This window comes from Hypomesus transpacificus, chromosome 1 (assembly GCF_021917145.1).
Source record: "Hypomesus transpacificus isolate Combined female chromosome 1, fHypTra1, whole genome shotgun sequence".
Taxonomy (NCBI): domain Eukaryota; kingdom Metazoa; phylum Chordata; class Actinopteri; order Osmeriformes; family Osmeridae; genus Hypomesus; species Hypomesus transpacificus.
Window position 1 is genome coordinate 8041558 of NC_061060.1, and position 22259 is coordinate 8063816.

Here is a 22259-nt window from a genome sequence, read left to right on the forward strand (position 1 = left end):
GTGGATGTGTTGACTTGAGTTTTAATTCCAAAAGATACCATATAGATGACGAAAGCACACTTTGTGTGTTGTGGGGTTATTCAAAGTTTTGCTTTTAAATACCACTCTTACGTAATGTCTGAACTTGAACATGGTGAATTTATTGTATTTTAATGTGATGAATCTACTGTATCCAAAATTATCAAAAGAAATAGCACAACTAATAAAGAAATCCTTAAAACAAGAAAAGATTGAGGTCAGAAGGACAATGGGAAACAAAAAGAGCTTGCTTTCTATTCCAGAGCCTGAGGTTACATACCCATCATGGTGAAGAGATATCATCTTATGACAGCACGAGTGTGCTTGGGCTCATGTCACCCTGGCTATGATGAACTCCGACAGACTCCTCCCAACACAGCCTCCTCCTCCCAACACAGCCTCCCCTCCTAACACAGACCACTCCTCCAGGACAGCCTCCTCCCAGCAGAGCCTCCTCCTTCCAGCACAGCCTCCTCCTTCCAACACAGCCTCCTCCTCCCAACACAGCCTCCTCCTTCCAACACAGACCACTCCTACAGGACAGCTTTGTCCCAACACAGCCTCCTCCTCCCAACACAGCCTCCTCCTCCCAACACGGCCTCCTCCTCCTAACACAGCCTCCTCCTCCCAACACAGCCTCCTCCTCCCAACACAGCCTCCCCTCCTAACACAGCCTCCCCTCCTAACACAGACCACTCCTCCCAACACAGCCTCCTCCTCCCAACACAGCCTCCTCCTCCCAACACAGCCTCCTCCTCCCAACACAGACCACTCCTACAGGACAGCTTCGTCCCAACACGGCCTCCTCCTCCCAACACAGCCTCCTCCTCCCAACACAGCCTCCCCTCCTAACACAGCCTCCCCTCCTAACACAGACCACTCCTCCCAACACAGCCTCCTCCTCCCAACACAGCCTCCTCCTCCCAACACAGCCTCCCCTCCTAACACAGCCTCCCCTCCTAACACAGCCTCCTCCTCCCAACACAGCCTCCTCCTCCCAACACAGCCTCCCCTCTCAACACAGCCTCCTCCTCCCAACACAGCCTCCCCTCCTAACACAGACCACTCCTCCAGGACAGCCTCCTCCCAGCAGAGCCTCCTCCTTCCAGCATAGCCTCCTCCTTCCAACACAGCCTCCCCTCCCAACACAGCCTCCTCCTTCCAACACAGACCACTCCTACAGGACAGCTTCGTCCCAACACAGCCTCCTCCTCCCAACACAGCCTCCTCCTCCCAACACGGCCTCCTCCTCCTAACACAGCCTCCCCTCCTAACACAGCCTCCCCTCCCAACACAGCCTCCTCCTTCCAACACAGACCACTCCTACAGGACAGCTTCGTCCCAACACGGCCTCCTCCTCCTAACACAGCCTCCTCCTCCCAACACAGCCTCCTCCTCCCAACACAGCCTCCTCCTCCCAACACAGCCTCCCCTCCTAACACAGCCTCCCCTCCTAACACAGACCACTCCTCCCAACACAGCCTCCTCCTCCCAACACAGCCTCCTCCTCCCAACACAGCCTTCTCCTCCCAACACAGACCACTCCTACAGGACAGCTTCGTCCCAACACGGCCTCTTCCTCCCAACACAGCCTTCTCCTCCCAACACAGCCTCCCCTCCTAACACAGCCTCCCCTCCTAACACAGACCACTCCTCCCAACACAGCCTCCTCCTCCCAACACAGCCTCCTCCTCCCAACACAGCCTCCCCTCCTAACACAGCCTCCCCTCCTAACACAGACCACTCCTCCCAACACAGCCTCCTCCTCCCAACACAGCCTCCTCCTCCCAACACAGCCTCCCCTCCTAACACAGACCACTCCTCCCAACACAGCCTCCTCCTCCCAACACAGCCTCCTCCTCCCAGCACAGCCTCCTCCTCCCAACACAGCCTCCCCTCCTAACACAGACCACTCCTCCCAACACAGCCTCCTCCTCCCAACACAGCCTCCTCCTCCCAGCACAGCCTCCCCTCCTAACACAGACCACTCCTCCAGGACAGCCTCCTCCCAGCACAGCCTCCTCCTCCCAGCACAGCCTCCTCCTCCCAACACAGCCTCCCCTCCTAACACAGACCACTCCTCCAGGACAGCCTCCTCCCAGCTCAGCCTCCTCCAAACACAGATTCCTTCTTCCTGTACAGCATCGCAGACTTGGAGTGACCTCCCGTGATAGGAAGACACTCAATGGAATGGAATAGCGTAGCTTATGAATCTAAGCCTGTCAAGAGCAGTGGCCACCCAAGTCCCATTCCCAGACAACCATAACAAGACCCCTACTGTAATGCTGGGCCCATGGCGCCCAAGTCAGCAAACAGCAGACAGCAAAGTGGCTTGAAAGGGCTCAGTGTCCCATGTGATGGCTCCTGTCGTCGATGTCCTGGTAGTAGAGCCAGCAGGCAGGTGGCACAAGGTCAGCCACAGATGAACAGCCAATGTGGGTGGCTGTTCGGTGTACCATGACACAGAAACAGTGACATACTAGAGTCATCTCTCATTCTCTTTTCTTTCTCTCGCTCCCCCCCCCCCCCCGTCTCTCTCTCAGTTCCTGACTTTTGTGAAGACCTAAGCTCCCAACTGGGCCTATCAGAAAACAGTGCTTGAGTTCTTTGTAGGCTCTGTTGTTAAAAACATAAACGGAACTGAAAAAATGACCCCAAAAAATAGAACATGTGTTAAATCAAACGGCCTGCAGTCAGTCCCTCCAACCTAAACAGGCATCTCCTCCATGAACTCACTCATCCCTCCTCTTTCTGACAGCTCTCCTGACATTCCTCTTGTTATCCAGGCGTCGTGTCTTGGTGGGACATTTGTCTCCTCGTTCCAACCAAGGACAGTGTGATCCATCCCTGCAGACTCAGATGATCCTGCCTCCTGCGGGCGGTGTAACTCACACTCTCCCTCCCTGGCTTCATACACTTCTGGGAACCTGCTTTCAGAGAATGTTTTACAACTACCACCACCTCTCCCATGCCCCATAAACACCTTCTACATTGGCTCCCTGGCTCCCCCAGGTTGGGTTTCAGGGAGCTGTTAATGAATCCTGCATACATTTTAGGAACTGTCAACGGAGATATGTCAGAATTCAATAAGAGGGAGACACAGGGAAAAGGGAAAGCAGGTCACTGGCCAATCTACAGCATTGCACAGATCAGGGCAGGGCAGGGTACAAGATTACTGCTTGTCTTTTAGCTTGTCTAAGTGACCAGCTCTCGGTCTGCTTACTGACATTACTGAGTCTGACGACAACAGTTGTTTTATTCAATCTGCTACAGTATAGACAAAAATTCACTACATAATCTGAGTTAGAAACACAAAACAAAAAGGGCATTTTTACAGCTCCAGCTTCTCACACGCTACTGCCTTTTACAATGCATGAGGTTGAGTGTGAGTCTGTCAAAGTACCGCAATAGGAAGTACATGTTGTCCTAATGGACATGCGCAATGAGTTAAACTGAGCATGTGTTCCCATGCATATGATGCATGTTCCTAAATTTCCCACTGTATACTTGGTCACCATGCTAACTCCCTGGCGGAGATTTTTTACTATCGCCCTGGACCAGGGAGCCTGCAAAAGAGCCAATGTTGATGCTGAGGAGGAGGAAAATGATGAAAATGATTTATGTTATATTTTTGCTATTCTAATTTTAGTCTTGTATACTGCCTTCAGGGATTATTATTTGTTATCTAGTCTCTGCTTGACATATTGTTCCCATGCTCTATGCGTCCTTCCAGAATCCTGGGAGATGCTGTTGTTACAAGAGGTGGACTCTGCTGCGCTTGCTGAGTACTGGGAATTTGATGCATCCTTTTGAAGCAAATATTTATACAGTATGATCTCTCATTTGTATTCACAGTACACTGCATACACTTAAGTTGGTTGTGACGTTTGCTCCTTTCCCAATGCAAAATAATTTTTCTCCACATTGTGCACCTCATCAGTTAGGGTTAATATCAAGGTTTGTGACTGTGCTGAATAAACACTACAATACAGAAAGACCTTAACAAAATCATGTAGTTCCTCAGTGCAGTGTGTTCTATAATTGATGTACAAGGCTATTGTTTACTTACAGAGCCGACGTAGCCTGGGGACAGACAGGAAACACCATGGAAAATGACTCTGGAGGGTCAGAAGTTAAGACTGTGGATGTACGATGTCCTGGTCATCACCCCGCATCAAAAACCCTGTGACTCCAGCGTGAATTGGTGATTAAATGTTTACTACCGTGAAGAAAATCCTATAAAGTTTCTATTTTCACCCACACATTGGACAGTGCACCAAAGTTTGAGTCATCATCTTGCTGGCTGGCTTCTATGTTCCTTGTTAACTAATCTGAGATCTCCTGAGTTCTGTCTAATAAATTGTTCTGATAACTTTTTTATCTTGTATCTGTTTTTAGCAAACGTGTGTTCACATTGAACAATTCAAACTGTTCAAACCTTAAGGTTTGAAAATAAACTGGCCTTAATATCAACAATGTGTGTGTGAGAACTATCCAGAGTGTATGACCAGCCAGTAGTTAGAGAATAGACAGGAAATGTATGGGGGGGAGAGAGAGAGGGAAAGACATGCAGAAATGTCTTGAACAGGAATTGAACCGTGGCCACTGCGTTAAGGCCTCAACCCAAATAGTTAGGGCCACACAAATCTGTGGATGGTTGGTGAAGAGTGGATGAGCAGCGGATGGCTTCAGCCTCCTATCAGGTAGATGTCCCAGGTGGAGAAACCGTTTGCGTGTGGGCAGTGAGTGCTCCTTGTTACTAAAGCTGCAGAGTTCAGCATGCTTTCTGGAAAACCTCTCCAAGTTGAAGTGGGTTTAGGTATCCCGCTGAGCGCAGGAGCAGAGGACAGAGCCAACTGGAGCAGAAAGGACCACTTCACAGTTGGAAGAACTTTACCCAGCAAAAGCTAGCAGCTCCCAGTCAAGCATAATACACTTGATGGCATGTCACCACCCGAACAGCTCTGTATGTTACATCAGCAATTAAAACAAAAATAGAATGTATGCAAATCCACTATTCAGTGATGTGTGCTTACCTACGCACTGGGTATCTCGGATAGTTATGGAGGCTAACCATTCCTTTCCTCAAAGTTTGACGTTATTCGTGCTTCAGGAATGCAACGTGTTTTTGTATTTACAAAAATATTGTTATAAAATGCAGATGTTAACATGTGGACATACTCACCAAATGTTAATGTAAAACCATGTAACAGTAAGAGGGCCCTCTGGTGGATATTCTGGTAAAGTACATCTAGTCTATCTATCCACCAATCGTTTATTTAGCTATTGGACCAACCAGCAACGAGCTGGGAGACGTAGCCTATCACAGAAGACATACGTAGCTTTTTGAAAACTTTGGCGGTCGCTGAATGTCTTATTACAAGTAAATATCAGCTGGCCCTACGAGTAAGCTAAGCGCCTGGTTGCTACTACATGTTTTAGCGGTTGGCGTCGTGTTTTAAATAGTATTTTACACTTGACGTTGGTCTTTATTGAAATAAGATGCAGGTACGTATTTTGCTTTGACGGCTAACGAAGGTGTGTGTTGCTACTAGCTACCTAGCTAGTTAGCAATATATCGTTAGCTCACACCAGAAGAGATGGCGCTAGTCTAGAGCTAGTGCATAGCTTTTGCTAGAAAGCTAGCCTTGCTACCGTACTGTACTATCTTTGTTGTAAAGGGAATTGATGGAAAATCCTACTGCCATACCGGATTAAATTTATCTTGCTCCTTAACACGTCTCGTCTTTTTCAGAACAAGGAGAACACAGATCCCAAAGTTATTAGACCAGTAAGTCAACCTAAAGTCTATTTTTCCATTCGCCGCCAAGGCTACTAGCTACACAGCAAGCAGAAGTGCTACACTGATGTGTGGTCATACTAGCTAGAACAATTAATATTAACGTTAGAATGCCGTTAAAGGCCTGAATCACATGCCAGATGTAACATACAACCTAATATATATTTGTCAACCAAACCTGCTTAATTTGTCTTGTTTATGCCATTTTTATTCTTCCGTTCTGATGCATCCATTTTGGCAGACTACTACAATGTTAAGTGGGGGTCCACAGCGAATTCAGGTTAACCGTCCAGAGGCTTCAGCAAAAAATGCCATCACAGGTGAGTCTCATATCAGAATTAATGCATAATGGTGCTAAATTTGTAGTTTGGTATGTTATACGAAATTACTGACTGTAGTAAAGATAACAATGATGGGACCAAGTACTGTTGAAATGCTAAACATCGTGTCCACACTTGCAGGACCTGGGAGGGAACCTGTCAACTCTTCCTCTAGCTCACCCTCAAAGTAAGAAAGCTGCCACACATTAACAGAATGTCATGATATGTTAGTGCTACTGTTACTATGAAAACCCACCCTTAACATAACAGTGCTTTGGATCGTAGTCATGTGTGCCCTGTCTATTTTCAGGAAATTCAACATAGAGGACTTTGATATTGGACGGCCCCTAGGGAAGGGCAAATTTGGGAATGTGTATCTTGCAAGAGAGAAGAAGTTGAAGGTCATTGTAGCATTGAAGGTGCTGTTCAAATCTCAGATGGAAAAAGAAGGCGTGGAACACCAACTTCGTAGAGAAATTGAGATTCAGTCTCATCTTAGGTCAGTATCTAATTGTGGTTTGCCCTTTTAATACTGACACAAGCTAAGATTTGTCACAAGACAATATCCATTGACTCATATCAAGGATGATGGATGAGAAGTTATACTTGGAACCAAATATACATACATAATGTACTGTATGCACAATAAACCAGTTTTGTTTATGTATTGGTGTATAAATATCACCCAGCTTTTGTTAATGCTTATATTTTATTAATTTAGCCTTGATTTAAATCATTCTCTCCATAACTCAATCTTTCCTCCAGACACCCCAACATCTTGCGCTTCTATAACTACTTCCATGACCGCAAGCGGGTCTTCCTTATCTTAGAGTACGCTCCACGAGGCGAGATGTACAAAGAGCTGCAGCGATGCGGTCGCTTTGATGACCAGCGGACAGCCACGGTAGGAGGGAGGAGGGGGCTTGATGCTTTTCTGTAGGTAGACAATCAACACTGGGGTTCTAAAATGATCTTCCCACTTTCAACCCTTAAAACTCCCTTAATGTGGCCATGAGATGGTGTGCAACCATGTGCTTCATTAAACATAAGATGGATTTTAAAATGTTTTTTTATGAGATACAAAGCTGACATGAGTATCATGGTTTGAGGTGTGATCTAACCCTGGATGTTTAATGGTCTTTTTATTAGTACATGGAGGAGTTGGCCGATGCATTGCAGTACTGCCACGAAAGGAAAGTGATCCATCGTGACATCAAGCCAGAGAACCTCTTGCTGGGTTTCCGTGGAGAGCTGAAAATTGCAGACTTTGGCTGGTCTGTCCATGCACCATCTCTGAGGTGAGGGAACAGTTACTCTCACACAGAGCCCTTACAAATGGATTCTGGGATCATTGTAATTTTATAGACATTACCCTTGCATTTTTTTTGCTGTCTAGACGTAAGACAATGTGTGGAACCCTGGACTACTTGCCTCCAGAGATGATTGAAGGAAGCACCCACGATGAGAAGGTGGACCTGTGGTGCATTGGAGTACTCTGCTACGAGTGCTTGGTCGGGAACCCCCCATTTGAAACTGCCTCCCACTCTGACACTTACAAGCGTATCACCAAGGTGAGCTATGTTTTCACAATTCCAAAACCTGCCGATCAAAACGATTTGATCGATTGTGACCGTAGAGAAGGAATTTCCCCTTTCAGGATGTGATTTCAAATGTCTCTTTCCAAATATCAGGTTGATCTGCAGTTCCCCAAAGTGGTGTGTGACGGGGCTCGGGATCTGATATCCAAGCTCCTCCGCCACAGCCCCTCCATGCGCCTCCCCCTGCAGAATGTCATGGGACACCCCTGGGTGCGGGCCAACTCTCGCCGGGTCTTGCCTCCTGTCTGCCCTTCAAACAAGCCTTGATCCTTAACAATATGGTCTGTTGGACCATCTTTGTCCTGGAGTGGGTGACTCTCACCTGCTAATCAGGATTTATGGACTTTATTTTTATTTCCATTACCATCTAACACTGCCAGGCTCTGAAGAGATGACTCAGTTACTTGCTACTTGTGTACAGTTAGTTCTGTTGTCTGTATTTTATAAATGTTAGCATGCTAGGGAGTGGTAATTGGTCATTGCAGGTGGTCTATTTGTATTTTTATCCTATGCCATATTCACACTGATGTACAATTTCTCTCAACTGGTCATGTGCTTTCTTAAACCAAAGAACCACTGATGTTCAGTTATGAGTGAATTTAAAGGTGTCTTGTTTTGATAGAACTTTTATGGAAGGGGATGTCTGGATATGCATACTGTCTAATAAATATGTCAGTGTATACGATTTTATAAACTTTTTTCCTTGGGTGCAATGTATTTAATCATTCTTGAAAACGAGTTAAGTTAGCGTGAGTTTGGCTTCACGTTAGCGCGGCCTTGCTGGGTGCTGGATAAAGGTCCCATTCTCTTCGGGGCCGTGATTCGAATTCTACCACTGCCATAGACATTTTATGTTGTGGATTATATGCAGGTTGATACAATCACAATGGATTTACCACAGCACATAATTGTTAAATTGACAATACATTTGGACGAAATCTGGACAAATGCAATAATCAGTAACGAGTAGGTGTGTTACAGTGTTGTGAATTTTACGAAAGGAAATGGTATCGACTTCTATTAGTTGCTTATGCAATTTCTGCCGAAAGAGGTCACCAAACAAAATAATGCCAATGGTAATCTTTTTTCTTCCGGTGCTGTTGCAATTAGTTTCCGGGTCAAATGCGATTTTCCCAAGTCAAAATAGAACTTCAGAGGATGATTGAATGAGTTTGCCCTCCAGATATCGGTGTATTAACATTTTCAGTTTGTCGGAAACGAACAAAAGTTGACAGATGGCTGGTTTACCACCAGGAGACCCGCAGCTGGTATCCATGATCGTCAACCATTTAAAAACTCAAGGTCTCTTCGACCAATTCAGAAGAGACTGCCTTGCAGATGTGGATACAAAGGTAGCAATTGCGTTCATAGCTAGCTCTTTGTAACTTCAAACTTACTTGTCCATTTACTTATCTGTTTCTGTCACACACTCATTCACGCACCATTAATTACAGCTAGATTATAACTCTTGTTTTTATTCACTCGCTTACACTCTTTGTTTTTGTTCACATTCTTTACCTTTGTCTGACTTTTTTCAGCCTGCCTACCTGAATTTAAAACAACGAGTGGACAACTTTGTTTCTAACCACCTCTCTAACCACACATGGAGTCCTCACTTGAACAAAAATCAACTGCGAAACAACATCAGGCAATTGGTCCTTCAGTAAGTAGAAATGCGTTGCTAATTTGTGTATTCACGTGTCCCATATTATTATGGATATTCGATGATTTATATATTTGCCGTCGTGAAGAATAACTCATATTGAATTGATATTATGTTCATCTTAATTTTGTGACAGGTCTGGAATGCTAGAGCAGGGAGTAGACAGGATAGTGGCACAGGTAGTGGATCCCAAAATCAACCATACCTTTAGGCCTCAGGTAGAAAGAGTGGTCCGGGAATTCCTGTCACCTGGTTGTTATGTCGAGGAACCAGCTGCCCTACCTGTACCCGATGAGGAGAAGCTTGCCCACAACCTACCTGAGCAAGGTAAACAAGCACAGAAGATGAAATGACTGTCTACAGATGTGTGTAACCAATAGACACAGTTCTCGGTTAGCTGAACATTAACAAGGTAATTTTCATTGTCTGTCTAGCCTCTTCTTCTGCCCCTGCTGGAAATGCCATGTCCATCCTGGATACCATAACCACCCTTAACCAGGAAGCCAGCTCCTGGGCCAGTTCCAGTGGGGAGAAAAATCGCAAGGGGGGCTTGGAGGAGCCGATGCTGGATTTGGAGGAGGGGGAACAGGACATGAATGTTGTTGAGGAAGGGGAAGAAGACCAAGAGGAGACAGGAGAAGAAGATCTGATGCTTTTGTCAGATTTCCACGCTATGGATGTCAAAAAGGAGGATGTAGAGCTGACGGACTCAGAGAGGGAGCGATTGACTGAGATGAAGACTGAGGAGGAGGAGGTTGGGACTCCTGAACTGGCAGACGAGGGTAAAGACAAAGTTGACAGCAAGATCTCAGGAACGCCCAAAGAAGAAGGGCAGACACTAGATGTTGATCCACTCAGATCTCCCAGTGAGAAACACCATATGAAACAAAAGGCCAGAGAGAGGCTTAAAGAAGGTATGTTGGCTGGTCTGTCACTGCAAAGCTGTTTATTATCATTGAATTAGAAGGAATGAACTTGTACACCAAACATCACCTCCCCCCCCCCCCCCCCCCCCCCCCCCCCCCTTCAGAATACTCTTTGGAAGACTCTGACCTCGAAGGCCTCAGTGACATCACTGTCAGCTCCGTCCACACCAGTGACCTGTCTTCATTTGAGGAGGAGAGCGACGATGAGTTACCACCATCTGACTCCTCGGAGGATGGTGAAGTGTCGTCCGATGGTATGCCTTTTGATATCTTTTTCTTTTCACTGCAAAAGTATATGTCTACACTTGAGTGTATGTAATTGTATAAATATATATGTATATATATATATAAAGTCTACAATTGAGATTAATTAAAGGTAACCATCCAAATATTAGATATCCTATTTATGATTTGAAGGTGACAAGGAAGAGAAAAAGCAGACCTGTACAGACAATGAGGAAGACAAGGAGCGTAAACCTCGTCGACAGGCATACGTCCACAAACCCTTCCTCTACTCGCGTTACTATAGCGACTCAGATGACGAAGTCACTGTGGAGCAGCGTCGGCGGTCGGCAGTGAGTGCACTCTTGAATGGAATGCAAACACTAGTGTATCGACAAAAAGCTAGTGTACCTGCTCGCTGAAAATCTTATGGAACCCAGCATGTTGCTTTCTTTAATTCTGACCTAGGCGAAAGACAAGGAGGAGAGGTTGCTCAAGAGACAACAGAATAGGGAGCGAATGGAGGAGAAGCGTAAACAGAGGGCGGCTCAACTGGAAGAACAGAGTACGTAAATACAGAAGAATACCGAAAATATTAGGTAAATACGTCATGAGGGTGTTATTGTTATCATTTAATGGCAAATGGCTTCTTTTGCACTCTAAATATAGACAAGAGAAGGCAGGAGACGGCATCCCTCAGTCTGGAGGGACCCAGGGCCAAGGAAGCTCGCAAGGAAAGGAAGGTTCTGGAAAAGAAAATGGCCCTCAGTCGGAAGAGAAAACGGGACTCGAGGTGTGCACGTACTAGTGAACAGTGAAGACTTTGAAAGCAGTGTTTTTATACTCGGTACATTTATATCTGGATTAAGAGTACATATGTGCTTTGTAGTAAAACAGGACATGCTCTCTTTTCAGGAAAGAAGGAGATACTTTCATCAAGAAGAAAGGAGATTCAGAGTGTGAATATGCCAAGAAGGAAGTAAGCATCTCTCTTAAATATATAATAACATTACTGGATGAAAAAATACTTAGAATGCATTGAAGCATTGGTTACTTAAAACACAAAATACTAAAATAATGTATTGTCTTTGAGTAATGTGTGTCTGCATCTCTCCCATAGGAAGGAAAGGCTGGGACTTCAAAGAGCTCGCAACCAAAGTCTATCAGAAAGGTTTCAGAGTCTGCATCATTAGACGAGAGGCGCAGAAGGAAGAGCGGTAGCACTTCGGAAGACTCCGCCGATCCGAGAAAGGCGGCCGACAGAAGTCGTACGCACTCCTTCATCCTGGACTTGGAGCAGGGCTTGGAAGAGTCGCTCAAGCAGCGCTCTGCGGGGAAGTTTGACCGTCAGTCTCGCAAAGAGCTGCACCCCAGAGAGCGCAAAGACAAGGAGCGCAGTCTCTCTGACGAGCGTGCCAAGCCCAAGCAGAAGTCAGAGAAGAGGGTTGAAGGGGATGGGGAGGAGTCTCAGCAGAAGGAGCTTAAAGTCTCCTCGGATGACAAAGGGGAGAAGAAGATCAAGGTCAAAAGTGACAAAAGAACTTTAGGGATGGGCAGGGAGGCTCGGGCGTCTGTGTCGGAGAGTGTCTGTGAGGAAGGCTCTCACAAAGACGCGAAAAAGGGGAAGGGGACTGCTGTAGACGCTACCAAAGTAGACAAGGAGAGGGAGAAAGACAAAGAGAAGGGTAAGGAGAAAGACAAGGCCAAAGAGAAGGATAAGACGAAAGGAGAGAAGGCTTCCGCGAAAAGCGACTTGAGGCAGCTGCTCAGAGACTCGACTGGTTCGTCTGAGGAACGATCTGACATGGAGCCAGGACCTGACAATATCAAAAGGAGAGAGAAACCCCCTAAAGATGGTCTGAAGAGGTCAAGGAACCACAATGAGGACGTGGAGAAGACTAGGCACGTGGAGAAGGGGAAGATTAGGTCTGAGGCCAAGGATGGTGAAAAAGAGAAACCTAAAGTGGAAGATGGCACCCAGGAAAGCCAGAAGTCAATCAAGCCCAGCTCTGAGATGGAGAAAGATCCCAGAAAGTCTAAGGAGATAGAGTCACAGTCTGTGAAAGGCAAAGCAATGGAAAAATGTCGATCCAAATCAAAGGAAGATGTGAAGGTTCCGTCCTCATCCAAGGTGGACAAGAAAGCGCCGGGCACGGATGTCAAAAGCAAAGGAGGAGCACCTGCAGGCAAGCCTGACACGTTGAAAGACAGAAAAAAAGACCCAGGCATGAAGGCACACAGGAGGGGCTCTGAAGAGATCCCAGCAGAAAGGAACGAGGACAAGAGTGCCAAGAAACTTGAGAAGAAGACTAAAATCCCAGAGAAGAAAGGAGAACCCCAAGACGAAGCCAAAGGAATCAAAGGAGACGACAAGTCGGACAAGTCCTCAACGCCGCCCGTGTCCTCGCCCGTTCTTGAGGTGCCAGAGTTCTCCGGGACACCCCCCCAGCCGAAAGACGCGTGCACAGACTCTGATCCCAGCGCCGCCATCGTCACTCCCTCGGTTCCGGATGACACCTACGATGCGCTGAGTGACATCACCCCCGAACCCGACGACGAGGACGATGCCGTGAAGCGGCTGCGTGAGGTGGAACCACGTCTGCCGGCGTCTGAGGCCGACGCTCTCCTCACCCTGGTGGACATCTGCACTTCGGAGGATGCCCGGCTGGTCTCGGTCACAGACGTTGCTGTGGCCGTACAGGGAGACCATAGAGAAGCTACGGCAGCAGATGAAGGACAGTCCTTGCCAGAGCTGGCCTTCCAGGATGCCGACTTGAAGATGAAAGAGGCCGCCCTGACGCTGCTTTCCATGGACCCTGAGAGCATAGTGTCCTCGAGCGTAGCCACACAGGAGGCCGCCGCCCTGGCTCCACAGCAGATGGAAACAGCGCCACCTGGAGGAGGAGAGTGGCAAGATTCTGTGCATGTGCAGGAAGAGGTGGAAAATGCCACAGACGTGGGATCTCAGCAGATGGATGTTCCTGTGGCAGAACCAGAGGGAAAAGGTATGTGTGTTTGTTCAGTGCTGAAGTATTTTAGGCCATTAGACCCTGAAAAGCTTTTTTTGTTACTGCTGTTAAAGAATAATTCATTCATTTCAGATGCTTCCACTGCTGAGGTAACTGAAATGGTTCTTTCAAATGCACAGTCACTAGCTGAATTGGGGCAACAGGTAAGAATAGCATTTGACTGCACTTTTGGAACTTTTCTGCGACTTAAAATAATATATTATTAGTATAAATTATTCTTTCTTTTTTAAAGAAGGATGTTGGCCCAGGTGAAGAGAGAACGGACCACACCAATGTTAGCCCTGACAAGCCTGAAGAGTCCCTGTCAGTTGACAGTGGGACCCCATCTATGGCTGCAGAAAAGGAGAACGACTCAAATGTAGGTTTTAAATCTCACCAGAAATTGTAACAATCGAATCTTGGAGGGACTGATAATGTGTTCTATCATACTATTTTCAACGTAAAGGTAGAGGAGCTGACTGAAGAGATGGTTGTGGAACCCATGGACCCCAAGATCATGATGGAGAGTGAAAATATGAGTAAGTGATTAAACACAGTCAACACAGGAAAACCATAGGCAGTCATATATCTTGCTTGACAGAGCCTCACTAGATTTGATGTTTTTCACCCATAGATAAAGACCAGGAGGAAACACTGGAGGAAAAAGAAGACCCAGTCGCTGTAAGTACAATTTGAAAGATCACCGTGGTCTTTTTAATATCAGTGACAACATGTATAATAACTGTTCTTCCTTTGACTGTTTTTCCTGTGCTGCCCCTCCCTGTGTGCTCCAGGGGAAGGGTCTCCCTCCTGGTCCAGAGGTGGTAAGGGAGAAGAGGCGTGGCCAGCCATCCAAACTGGAAAAACAATCCAGTACGTTTCTGAAGTTTCCTCTGTTTATTTATTTGTAACAGTTTATATTGCCACACCGTATGCGGTGCGGTTGTCATTGACTGGTGCTTTGTTTCAGGTAATGCATCCAAGTCAGATGGACAAGAAGATGAAAAAGAATCAGACCTGTCTGAAAAGGTTAATCATTTGTCTTCAGGATGGTCTTCACACTATATGTATATTATGAAATGCAAGTTCTATATGTCATTTCTCATGTACCTCCCTGTATTTCAGGAGGGGAGAGTAACTCGCAAAAGAAAACTATCAAATCAGAAAACTGGAATGCCCAAGGACTCTGGTATTGCACAATTATACGTCTTCACATTCACTTTATTCAACTTTTATGAACTAAACTTGGATTCACACAATTTTATAATGGATACAAATTGGATTTCTTTCATTCATCTACATTATTCCACGCTCTAGGTGAGGAGAGTAAGGACCAACAGAGCCAGGAGGATCCATCTCCAGAGTCTGTTGAGGTGAGCCTTCCTTCTCAAAACATACCCAGTTGTGACAATGTAAACATGCGTTTCCCTGAGCCACGGTCTGACTGCTACAGGAAGGTGACGTAGAGAAGGCCAAGGAGCCCCAAACCCGACGGAGAGGCCGGTCTTCCAAGGCCCCCGTGGAGGAAGACGATCAGCCACCAGAGGTTAGACGCTTTGGAACGCGTGTCTGACGACTCCTGAGGGTAAATCCTTTTGTGGTGTGTTGTGCAATAACTCTGTCGTTGTCATGGCAGCCTGGGAAAATAGAGGAGACTCCTACTCGTCGAGGCAGGCGTTCAGGCGCCCAGGCCAAAGAAACGCCCGCAGGCAGTAAGACGAAAGAGAAGAAGGACGAGGAGAAAGCAGGAGAAACCTTGATGGAGAAGCCGCAGGAGAAAGAGGAGGTGGGTGTCCGTTTCACGGATTTCATAAAGTATTGGGAGTTGAAAGTGCTCGATTTCAGTTGTGTGCTTGTGTTTGTTCTTTCCAGAAAGGCAAGGAGAAGATGGAACCGAAGAAACCTGGCCGGCGTGGAAGACCACCCAAAGCTCAAACTCAACCAGCGGCAACTGAAAACGCAGAGAGATCTGAGTCCAAGGAGACGACTGACGCCTGTGAGTCTGTCATGCAGAACTTACTGTTGGTCTGCTAAACCAGGAGTTTTCAACCGGGGGTCCGCGACCCCTGGTGGTCTGCAGCGGCATTGCAGGGGGTCCGCGACAAGAGTATATGTTGATCAGTCCACCATTGATTTTAATTTATTTATATTTTATTAATGTTCAGAATCTCACATACACATATTTAAATTTTTCAGATTCTATGTATATTGTTTGAGGTTTTTAAGTAAATATATCTAGATTTGTTTGAGGTTTTTAAATGAAAGCAACATGGAAAACTTCTATCCACATGCACGCTCTCACACACACACACCTAGGCACGCGTGCAGGCACATCAGTGGGCCGCGGATTACTTTCTAGTAAGAATGGTGGTCTCTGGGACAAAACCAGTTGAAAACCGCTGTGCTAAACGTTGCTGCGAAGGACAATCGATGGCTTCTGCTAGTGCCAAGAACAGGCTTAAGGTGAAACTTACCCAACTACACCATTTTGGTGCTTTACTAACTATTTTCTTGTAGGCAAACCTTCAAGGAAGAGGAAACGGTCTGAGGGAGGAGAGGAAACATCAGAGGTGAGTACTATTCTATGAACTGATCCACTGAGTGAACTGAGTCACAGTGGGCCTGTGTGCTGTTTGGAGGTAGCCTGTTAAATAACGGTTTGATTCTGTTGAAGGAGACTCAGCCTGATGAGAAGGAGGTACCGGACGGTGAGACCCAGGAGCAAGAAGAGAAATTGCCCCAGGAGCAAGAAGATAAATCACCCCAGGAGCAGGAAGAGAACCTGCCTCAAGAGGTTAAAGGTGAGGAAGCACACATACAGCAGACTAGTGTAGGAGATACACTGTACTGTATGTATTTTATGTAGAGGTGGTGTTGAAATGTTTTCTGTCCATTAAAATCTTTTTTTACAGCTGCATTTTACTAACTTGTCTATTTCTTTATGTCCTCTTTTCTCTGGAACATTCCTGTTTCTCTTTCTGCCCCAGAGAGCCAGTCAGAAGACCAGGAGGAAAGAAAACATGAGGGTCACAGCGAAACTAAAACCGATGAATTAAGTATAGCACAATGTAATGCATGTTCCTATTGCTTACAAACCAACAGAAATATAATACCGGATGTGTTTTGGGTGATTTTTCTAGGGAGAGCAGGACAAAGAGAAGCCTAAAAAAAAGCCAGTCCGAAGGGGAAGGCCCTCCAAGGGAGCGGATGTGACTCAAGATGACCCTGGTATGGACCACAAAAGATACTCAGTTAGAACAAGATGTACTTGGTTAAGTCCTTGGTACTACTAGTTCACACACTGTACTGTGGTATCTTTCGTCACTGTGTCTTCGCAGCACAATAATGATGCATTCTTTTTTCAGAGAAAAAAGACAAGCCTGATGAGAAGGAGGGGGAAACAAAAGAGGAGGAGGAAGGAGAGGAGGAAGATGAGGAGGGGGAGGGGGAGGAGGAGGAGGAAGGTGGGACGAAGAGGAGAACTACGACGAGGTTGGCAGCCCGTCTGGAGGCTGAGAGGTACGTGTTTGACCTGCCAGGTGTCTTAGAGAGACTGAATAATTGACTTGTCCGAGAGGCTGTGCCACATGAATAATAGGGAGACTTTTCACTCAAATTGTTGTTTTTCTCAGGAACAAACCAAGTAAGCCTTCTACCCGGGCTAGTAGACTTGGAGGTAAAGAGGAAAGTGCCGCAAGCACACGGTAAGTTCAAGGGAAGGGGGCAATATATATTATTGTCAATATATATGATTGTAATTGTATGTTTGGTTAACCACTGGACTTCAGTATTACACTGCACCGTGTGTTAACTCTTTCCTCTTTTATTTCTGTGTAGTGGAACAAGAGGGCAGGCCGTTGTTACGGCTGCCAAAGGAGGCCGTAAACGGGAAGCTAGTCCCCCGGCGCTGCGCACCAGAGGAGGGCAGAAATCTGAGGAGCCCCCCTCCAAAAGAGCCAAGCGATGAACAAACGGGAGAACCTAGAGAGACTCGACAGCAGACTGATGTCTTTGAGACTCGCCTCCCTTGGGGGGTAAATCCCTGAATATCAATCAGTGTGTGTGCAATTACATTCATTCATCAAGCTGCTATGAAACCCATAGCTCCATTGAGTTTATTAGCTTAGTTTCAGTGTTTGAAAAGGAAGGGTCTGGGGTCTTCGTTGATTAGAAAGGTAATGTCTACAACAGCAGTGTTAGTTCCTCTGGCTAATGGCGTCTTACCTGCAATGAGCTCACAGAGCTGTCCCTGGTCTGCCTGTTGATCACGTTGATTGCTGTGTTCCTGTGCAGCCTTATTCACATTCCCATGACCACAACACAGTTATCCATGTTTGCTTTCCATCTCACCCAGCCTTACACTTGAATAGTAACGGCTTGGGAACTAGCTTGTCACCTATAAGAAAATTAAATGTTCTGTTTGAGTGATTGAACTCCAGATGCTTTAGTCTTTCATGTTGGATGTAAGTGGTCCTCAGAATGTTGGATGGCATGTTCACAATCTTAACACGCATTTAGGTTCATATACAGTAAAGCTGTGTAACAATTATAGATGTGAATTATAGTCTCATAGCTGGTTTTACTATTGTTTTTATGCCATTTGTTTTTACTTAAGTGTGCTTGTCACTGTTGACAGAACATTGAAATCTTCATTCTGTGAATGTTATGAAGCTATTACTGTTGTATTGTTCATGTTTTGGATTTTACATGTTGATGGGTATGTGCTACCTATCATCCTCATTAGGTGATTTTTTTATTTGAGTATTTTTTTATAAGACATAGCTCACAATGGTTTGTTAACATTATTCAAAGTACAAAATAAACTTTTCTTACTGTTGGAAACAGGTGTGATCTTCTGTTTAAACCATTGTTCTGTCACAATGTGAAGTACAAAAGATCACATTCACAAAAAGTATATTTTTAGCACCATCTAAATGGTCAAGTTGCCTGTAGCACGTAAAGGTTTAAACAACTCAACTAAGTAGAGAGGACATTTCAAGTCTACTAATGGGGGATAAATCTGACAATCCAGCGATGAATGATGTGACCATTAAGACATTAAAAAAAAAAGGTTTAAATAATTGTTGCACCTGAGCTCATGAAACGTAAAGCCAATGAAAAGGTGTTTGAAAAGCTGAAGGTTTTCAAAGCAGCAGTAGATGGAGTTTTCCGACCATTCCTGCGGATTGCTAAATTTGATTCCTTAAGGTGTTCTCCTCGGGTATTTCCTGGTGCAGGAATCCAAGCCCTAAATATTAGCCTAACACCTATTTTTTTACGTTTTGGATCAGTTTTCATGTAGCCACTGGGCCTGGCAGACACACAACACCTCTTTCATTGATTGATACCATTAGAGAGACTAGGGGCCTTCGTTTTATAACGACTCCCTGTCTGTAACAACTCTCAACTTGTGGTTTCTGACAAAAGGCTCCTAGTATAGGTATGGTGGGATGATGAGTGTTTGCATCTCTCGACTCAAATGAAGCAGTCGTGTTCTCTCAATGCGAATGAACGTGAACAGACAGATCTTGTGACAATGGATACCAACCTTGGCAAATCAAGATGAATTCCAAGCCTTTCATATCACGTTGATCAAATCTCTCAGTAATAGGCAAGGGGATTTGGCTGGCTGAGCTCAACATGCATCAGCAGGGCTCCTCTGCTAGCGTAGCAGTGGAGCAGTTTAGCCTGGAGAGGTCCCTGGAAAGCCAGTGGTTTCACACACAGCTAAGTGGAATGGAGGGACCGTTGGGTTTGAGCAGTGGAGAGATCTTCTCCCACTGCCAGGGCTTTTGGGATGAGGAGGTTCACCATCATTACCCCTCCATGTTAGGAGCACTCCTGCGTCTACTGGGATTTGGCCAAGGCGACTGGCACGGAGCATAATGGCCTCCCATTCAGCCACTCCTCTCTCAAGACATAAAAGTTAACAGGTGTTTAACGTCAGAAGTGTTTCATATAAGAGTCACAGAAATACAGACAGGCAGGCAGGAGGGGCAGAGGCTCAGGAGGGTTTTTTTCCTTTCTTTGCGAGGCATTATGACATGAATGTGTCGTGGTTTGGGCTGGAAGAAGTCTAACCCTGCGCTGACACTGGTTGGGCTGTATACTTTTTGAGCTGCATGACCTCTGCACTTGAATCCAGACAGCTTTTAGAGTTACGCAGTCAAAAGAAGTGCAGACAAAGACCAGAAAAAGACCCAGTCTTAAGTCCTCTTGACAAGAACATCCTTTAGGGATATGAGAGACTCCTGATTGCTTTTAGATCAGTCATTTCTCAAATAAAGGATAAGGTCTTGGTACGAAACACATCAACTGTGATGTGACTGTGTTCATGAAATGTATTCAGTCAGTCAGTCTGTTCTAAAAGGTGTCCGAACTCCTTAATGTTTTCATAGTACAATCATCAAACGTTTCAGTTTCCAGCACTAAAATAACATTAATGAAGGTTCTCTTTTTTTGAAGGACATGTTTTTATTGAAGCATGATGACAGGGCAGTGCAAACAATTATAAAACACTCAGAAAGAGAAACACTTGAAGTAAGAGACATTGTTTATGAATGTGCTTGAGTTGCATGTATTGTCCATGATACGCCTAAAGTAGAAAGTAGTAGCAGCATTTGGACAGCGCACCATTAAACATCATATAAATCATGTCTGTGCTATCTACACAAATTAATTGGAGTGTAACAGTGGGGCTATCCCCCCACTAAAATCTGCTTCTGAGATTTTCAGCCAAAGCCTGGTAATGTAGCCAAAGCTGAGATGTTTTGAATACCTTCCAAGAGGAGGAGGGCACCACTAGGCCTGCTCTCTCGTGGTGTCTTGGTTCCATTTACTGTATTAAGTGTGTCGTCCAAAGGGTTCTTCCATTTAGTGGTCCATCGCATGCAAGGGTAATTTTTCTTGAGGGAGAAAAAAACATGCAAGATTAGGAGGGCTCAGTTGTTACTAACGTAACTAAAAGCATACTTTTTGTCAGCGATGTTCTTTCTACAATCCCCCCTCCACTTTTCAGTGTTGAAGTTGGTTAAGGGGGAGATCTCAGTGGATCTGATATTTGGTGGGAAAGGCAGAGGACATTTTGGGAGCATTTATTGCAAATGACTCTTGGCAGTGCCCTCCCATATATTGCCCCATCTGAGCACAATTTGGCAGCAGTTCTCGTAAGAGAGGGGGAGAGTGGCATTCCCCAAGCCTCCTTCCTCATACCAGCACGCAACAGTTCAGGACCTGACATAAACACACCCAGGAGAGGAGGGGAAATAGAGATGTTGCCATGGTACTGCCATGCTGCTTGATGAACCAGGATTTCTGTTCAAAATAGAAGATTAAAGTAAAATGCCGGGGCTTTGAAAACAGGCTTTCACCAATCTTCTTGGGTTATGTTCTGTGCAATATCTTAACTGAGTAGGATTTTGAGTCTCATCATGTCTCATGTATTTGGAAGGTTCTAGTCTGGTGACTATCCAAAGGTAGGTATCAGAATGTTATTTGTACAACTATAAACATATAATTTGCAAAGCCTTTTAAACTTCATCAACCCATCGTGACAAAGATTTGACAATGTATGTTAATAAAAACGATATAAAATCAGAAGGCCAAAATATAAATCATAGAAAGCTTTACTTAGCTCTAAATACAGTAAGTGTAACGCGAAATCATGCAACCGACATACTGATCATGATCGTAATTGACCTGGGGATCCAATTACCTCTGACCAGGTCAGCAAAAGTTTTTTCCCCATCCAGCAGAGGGAGCTCTTGTGTCAGTATGGGAATACTATGGATCTCACACAGTTACAAACTTAAACTACAGCAAACATAGAATTTGCAAAAAAGGGACTGAGAAATACTCAAAATATTTTTCAGTCATCACAGATGATGTTTTTGTCAAACCCCTTGAAGAGACTGTGTTCCATGTGCTTATCTTTCTGGTCAATTCGCAAAGAATGCCTTGCACATGTCCTCAGTGTTAGTATTAGCTGATCAACCAAAAGCTTGATTCAGTGACGGACTTTCTCTTGGAACTTTGCCCTGAGAAAGTTAAACTTAATACCCCACAATCTTCATTTTGTTATTTCTTGACTAAATCACAATAAAAGTTGTATTGACATCACTTATGATTTGATTCTTGTAGTCAGTCAGTAAAGCAAACTACATTTCCTACATACAACCACTTACTTCCTTTTAGTCATCGTAATTCCATTATCAAAACACCCTGTGGCTCAGAGTGCTCTGGATAGCATTACATTAATCAATAGAGTGAGTCATCCTTTTGTGAGTCTTTGGCACATGAACAAATTCTCCATTTGAGCTTTTTCCATTAATGTTCCCTTGCCATTGCTAAGGGAAGTTCCAAATGGAATGGTCCTCACATCCCTGCTCATCCCCCTCACTTTATGTTGGTTCAGATGAGGTTAAGATCTGAGATCAGTCAGCTTTGTTTTCTCAGTTGAGTTTGGAACACTTTATTGATTGACTGTACCATGATATTATTATTTTTTCCTGCCAATGGCCATTATGATGGATTCATGTTGTAGGCTACTGTCCCAATTGGACCCTGTCATTGGGTTTGAGGGAAGGTGTGTCTCTATTGTGTGTTCTGTGTTTGTGTTTGTGTTTCTGACCCCTGCTGCACACTAATTTCCTTTTGAAGGATAAATGAAATTGAAAGTTGAAGTTGAATATATGTTATCCCATTA

The 22259-nt window shown here is 45.2% G+C and overlaps 2 protein-coding genes across 4 annotated transcripts; both read left to right on the forward strand.

Annotated features, from left to right (window-relative positions):
- The first annotated feature begins 5346 nt into the window (after positions 1 to 5346).
- Positions 5347 to 8421, forward strand: aurkb (aurora kinase B). 2 transcript variants are annotated; one of them, XM_047019488.1, is made up of 9 exons: positions 5347 to 5526; positions 5774 to 5809; positions 6060 to 6138; positions 6280 to 6325; positions 6449 to 6637; positions 6904 to 7042; positions 7288 to 7436; positions 7535 to 7709; positions 7830 to 8421. In XM_047019488.1, the coding sequence occupies exons 1-9, from the start codon at positions 5521 to 5523 to the stop codon at positions 8001 to 8003; spliced, it is 993 nt and encodes a 330-aa protein (XP_046875444.1). In that variant the 5' UTR covers positions 5347 to 5520; the 3' UTR covers positions 8004 to 8421. The 2 variants fall into 2 exon arrangements, with proteins under 2 accessions (XP_046875444.1, XP_046875452.1); XM_047019496.1 differs by having other exon boundaries at positions 5352 to 5424.
- Positions 8422 to 8832: 411 nt separating this feature from the next.
- bod1l1 (biorientation of chromosomes in cell division 1-like 1) lies at positions 8833 to 18397 on the forward strand. 2 transcript variants are annotated; one of them, XM_047020377.1, is made up of 28 exons: positions 8833 to 9088; positions 9275 to 9399; positions 9536 to 9726; positions 9834 to 10313; positions 10430 to 10579; positions 10743 to 10900; positions 11016 to 11112; positions 11217 to 11340; positions 11463 to 11526; positions 11668 to 13552; positions 13649 to 13719; positions 13809 to 13934; positions 14022 to 14094; positions 14190 to 14236; positions 14350 to 14428; positions 14526 to 14584; positions 14681 to 14744; positions 14873 to 14928; positions 15009 to 15101; positions 15192 to 15341; positions 15428 to 15551; positions 16073 to 16125; positions 16230 to 16356; positions 16543 to 16607; positions 16696 to 16783; positions 16921 to 17074; positions 17188 to 17259; positions 17393 to 18397. In XM_047020377.1, the coding sequence occupies exons 1-28, from the start codon at positions 8972 to 8974 to the stop codon at positions 17520 to 17522; spliced, it is 5022 nt and encodes a 1673-aa protein (XP_046876333.1). In that variant the 5' UTR covers positions 8833 to 8971; the 3' UTR covers positions 17523 to 18397. The 2 variants fall into 2 exon arrangements, with proteins under 2 accessions (XP_046876333.1, XP_046876340.1); XM_047020384.1 differs by having other exon boundaries at positions 8845 to 9088; positions 16543 to 16589.
- Positions 18398 to 22259: the final 3862 nt, after the last annotated feature.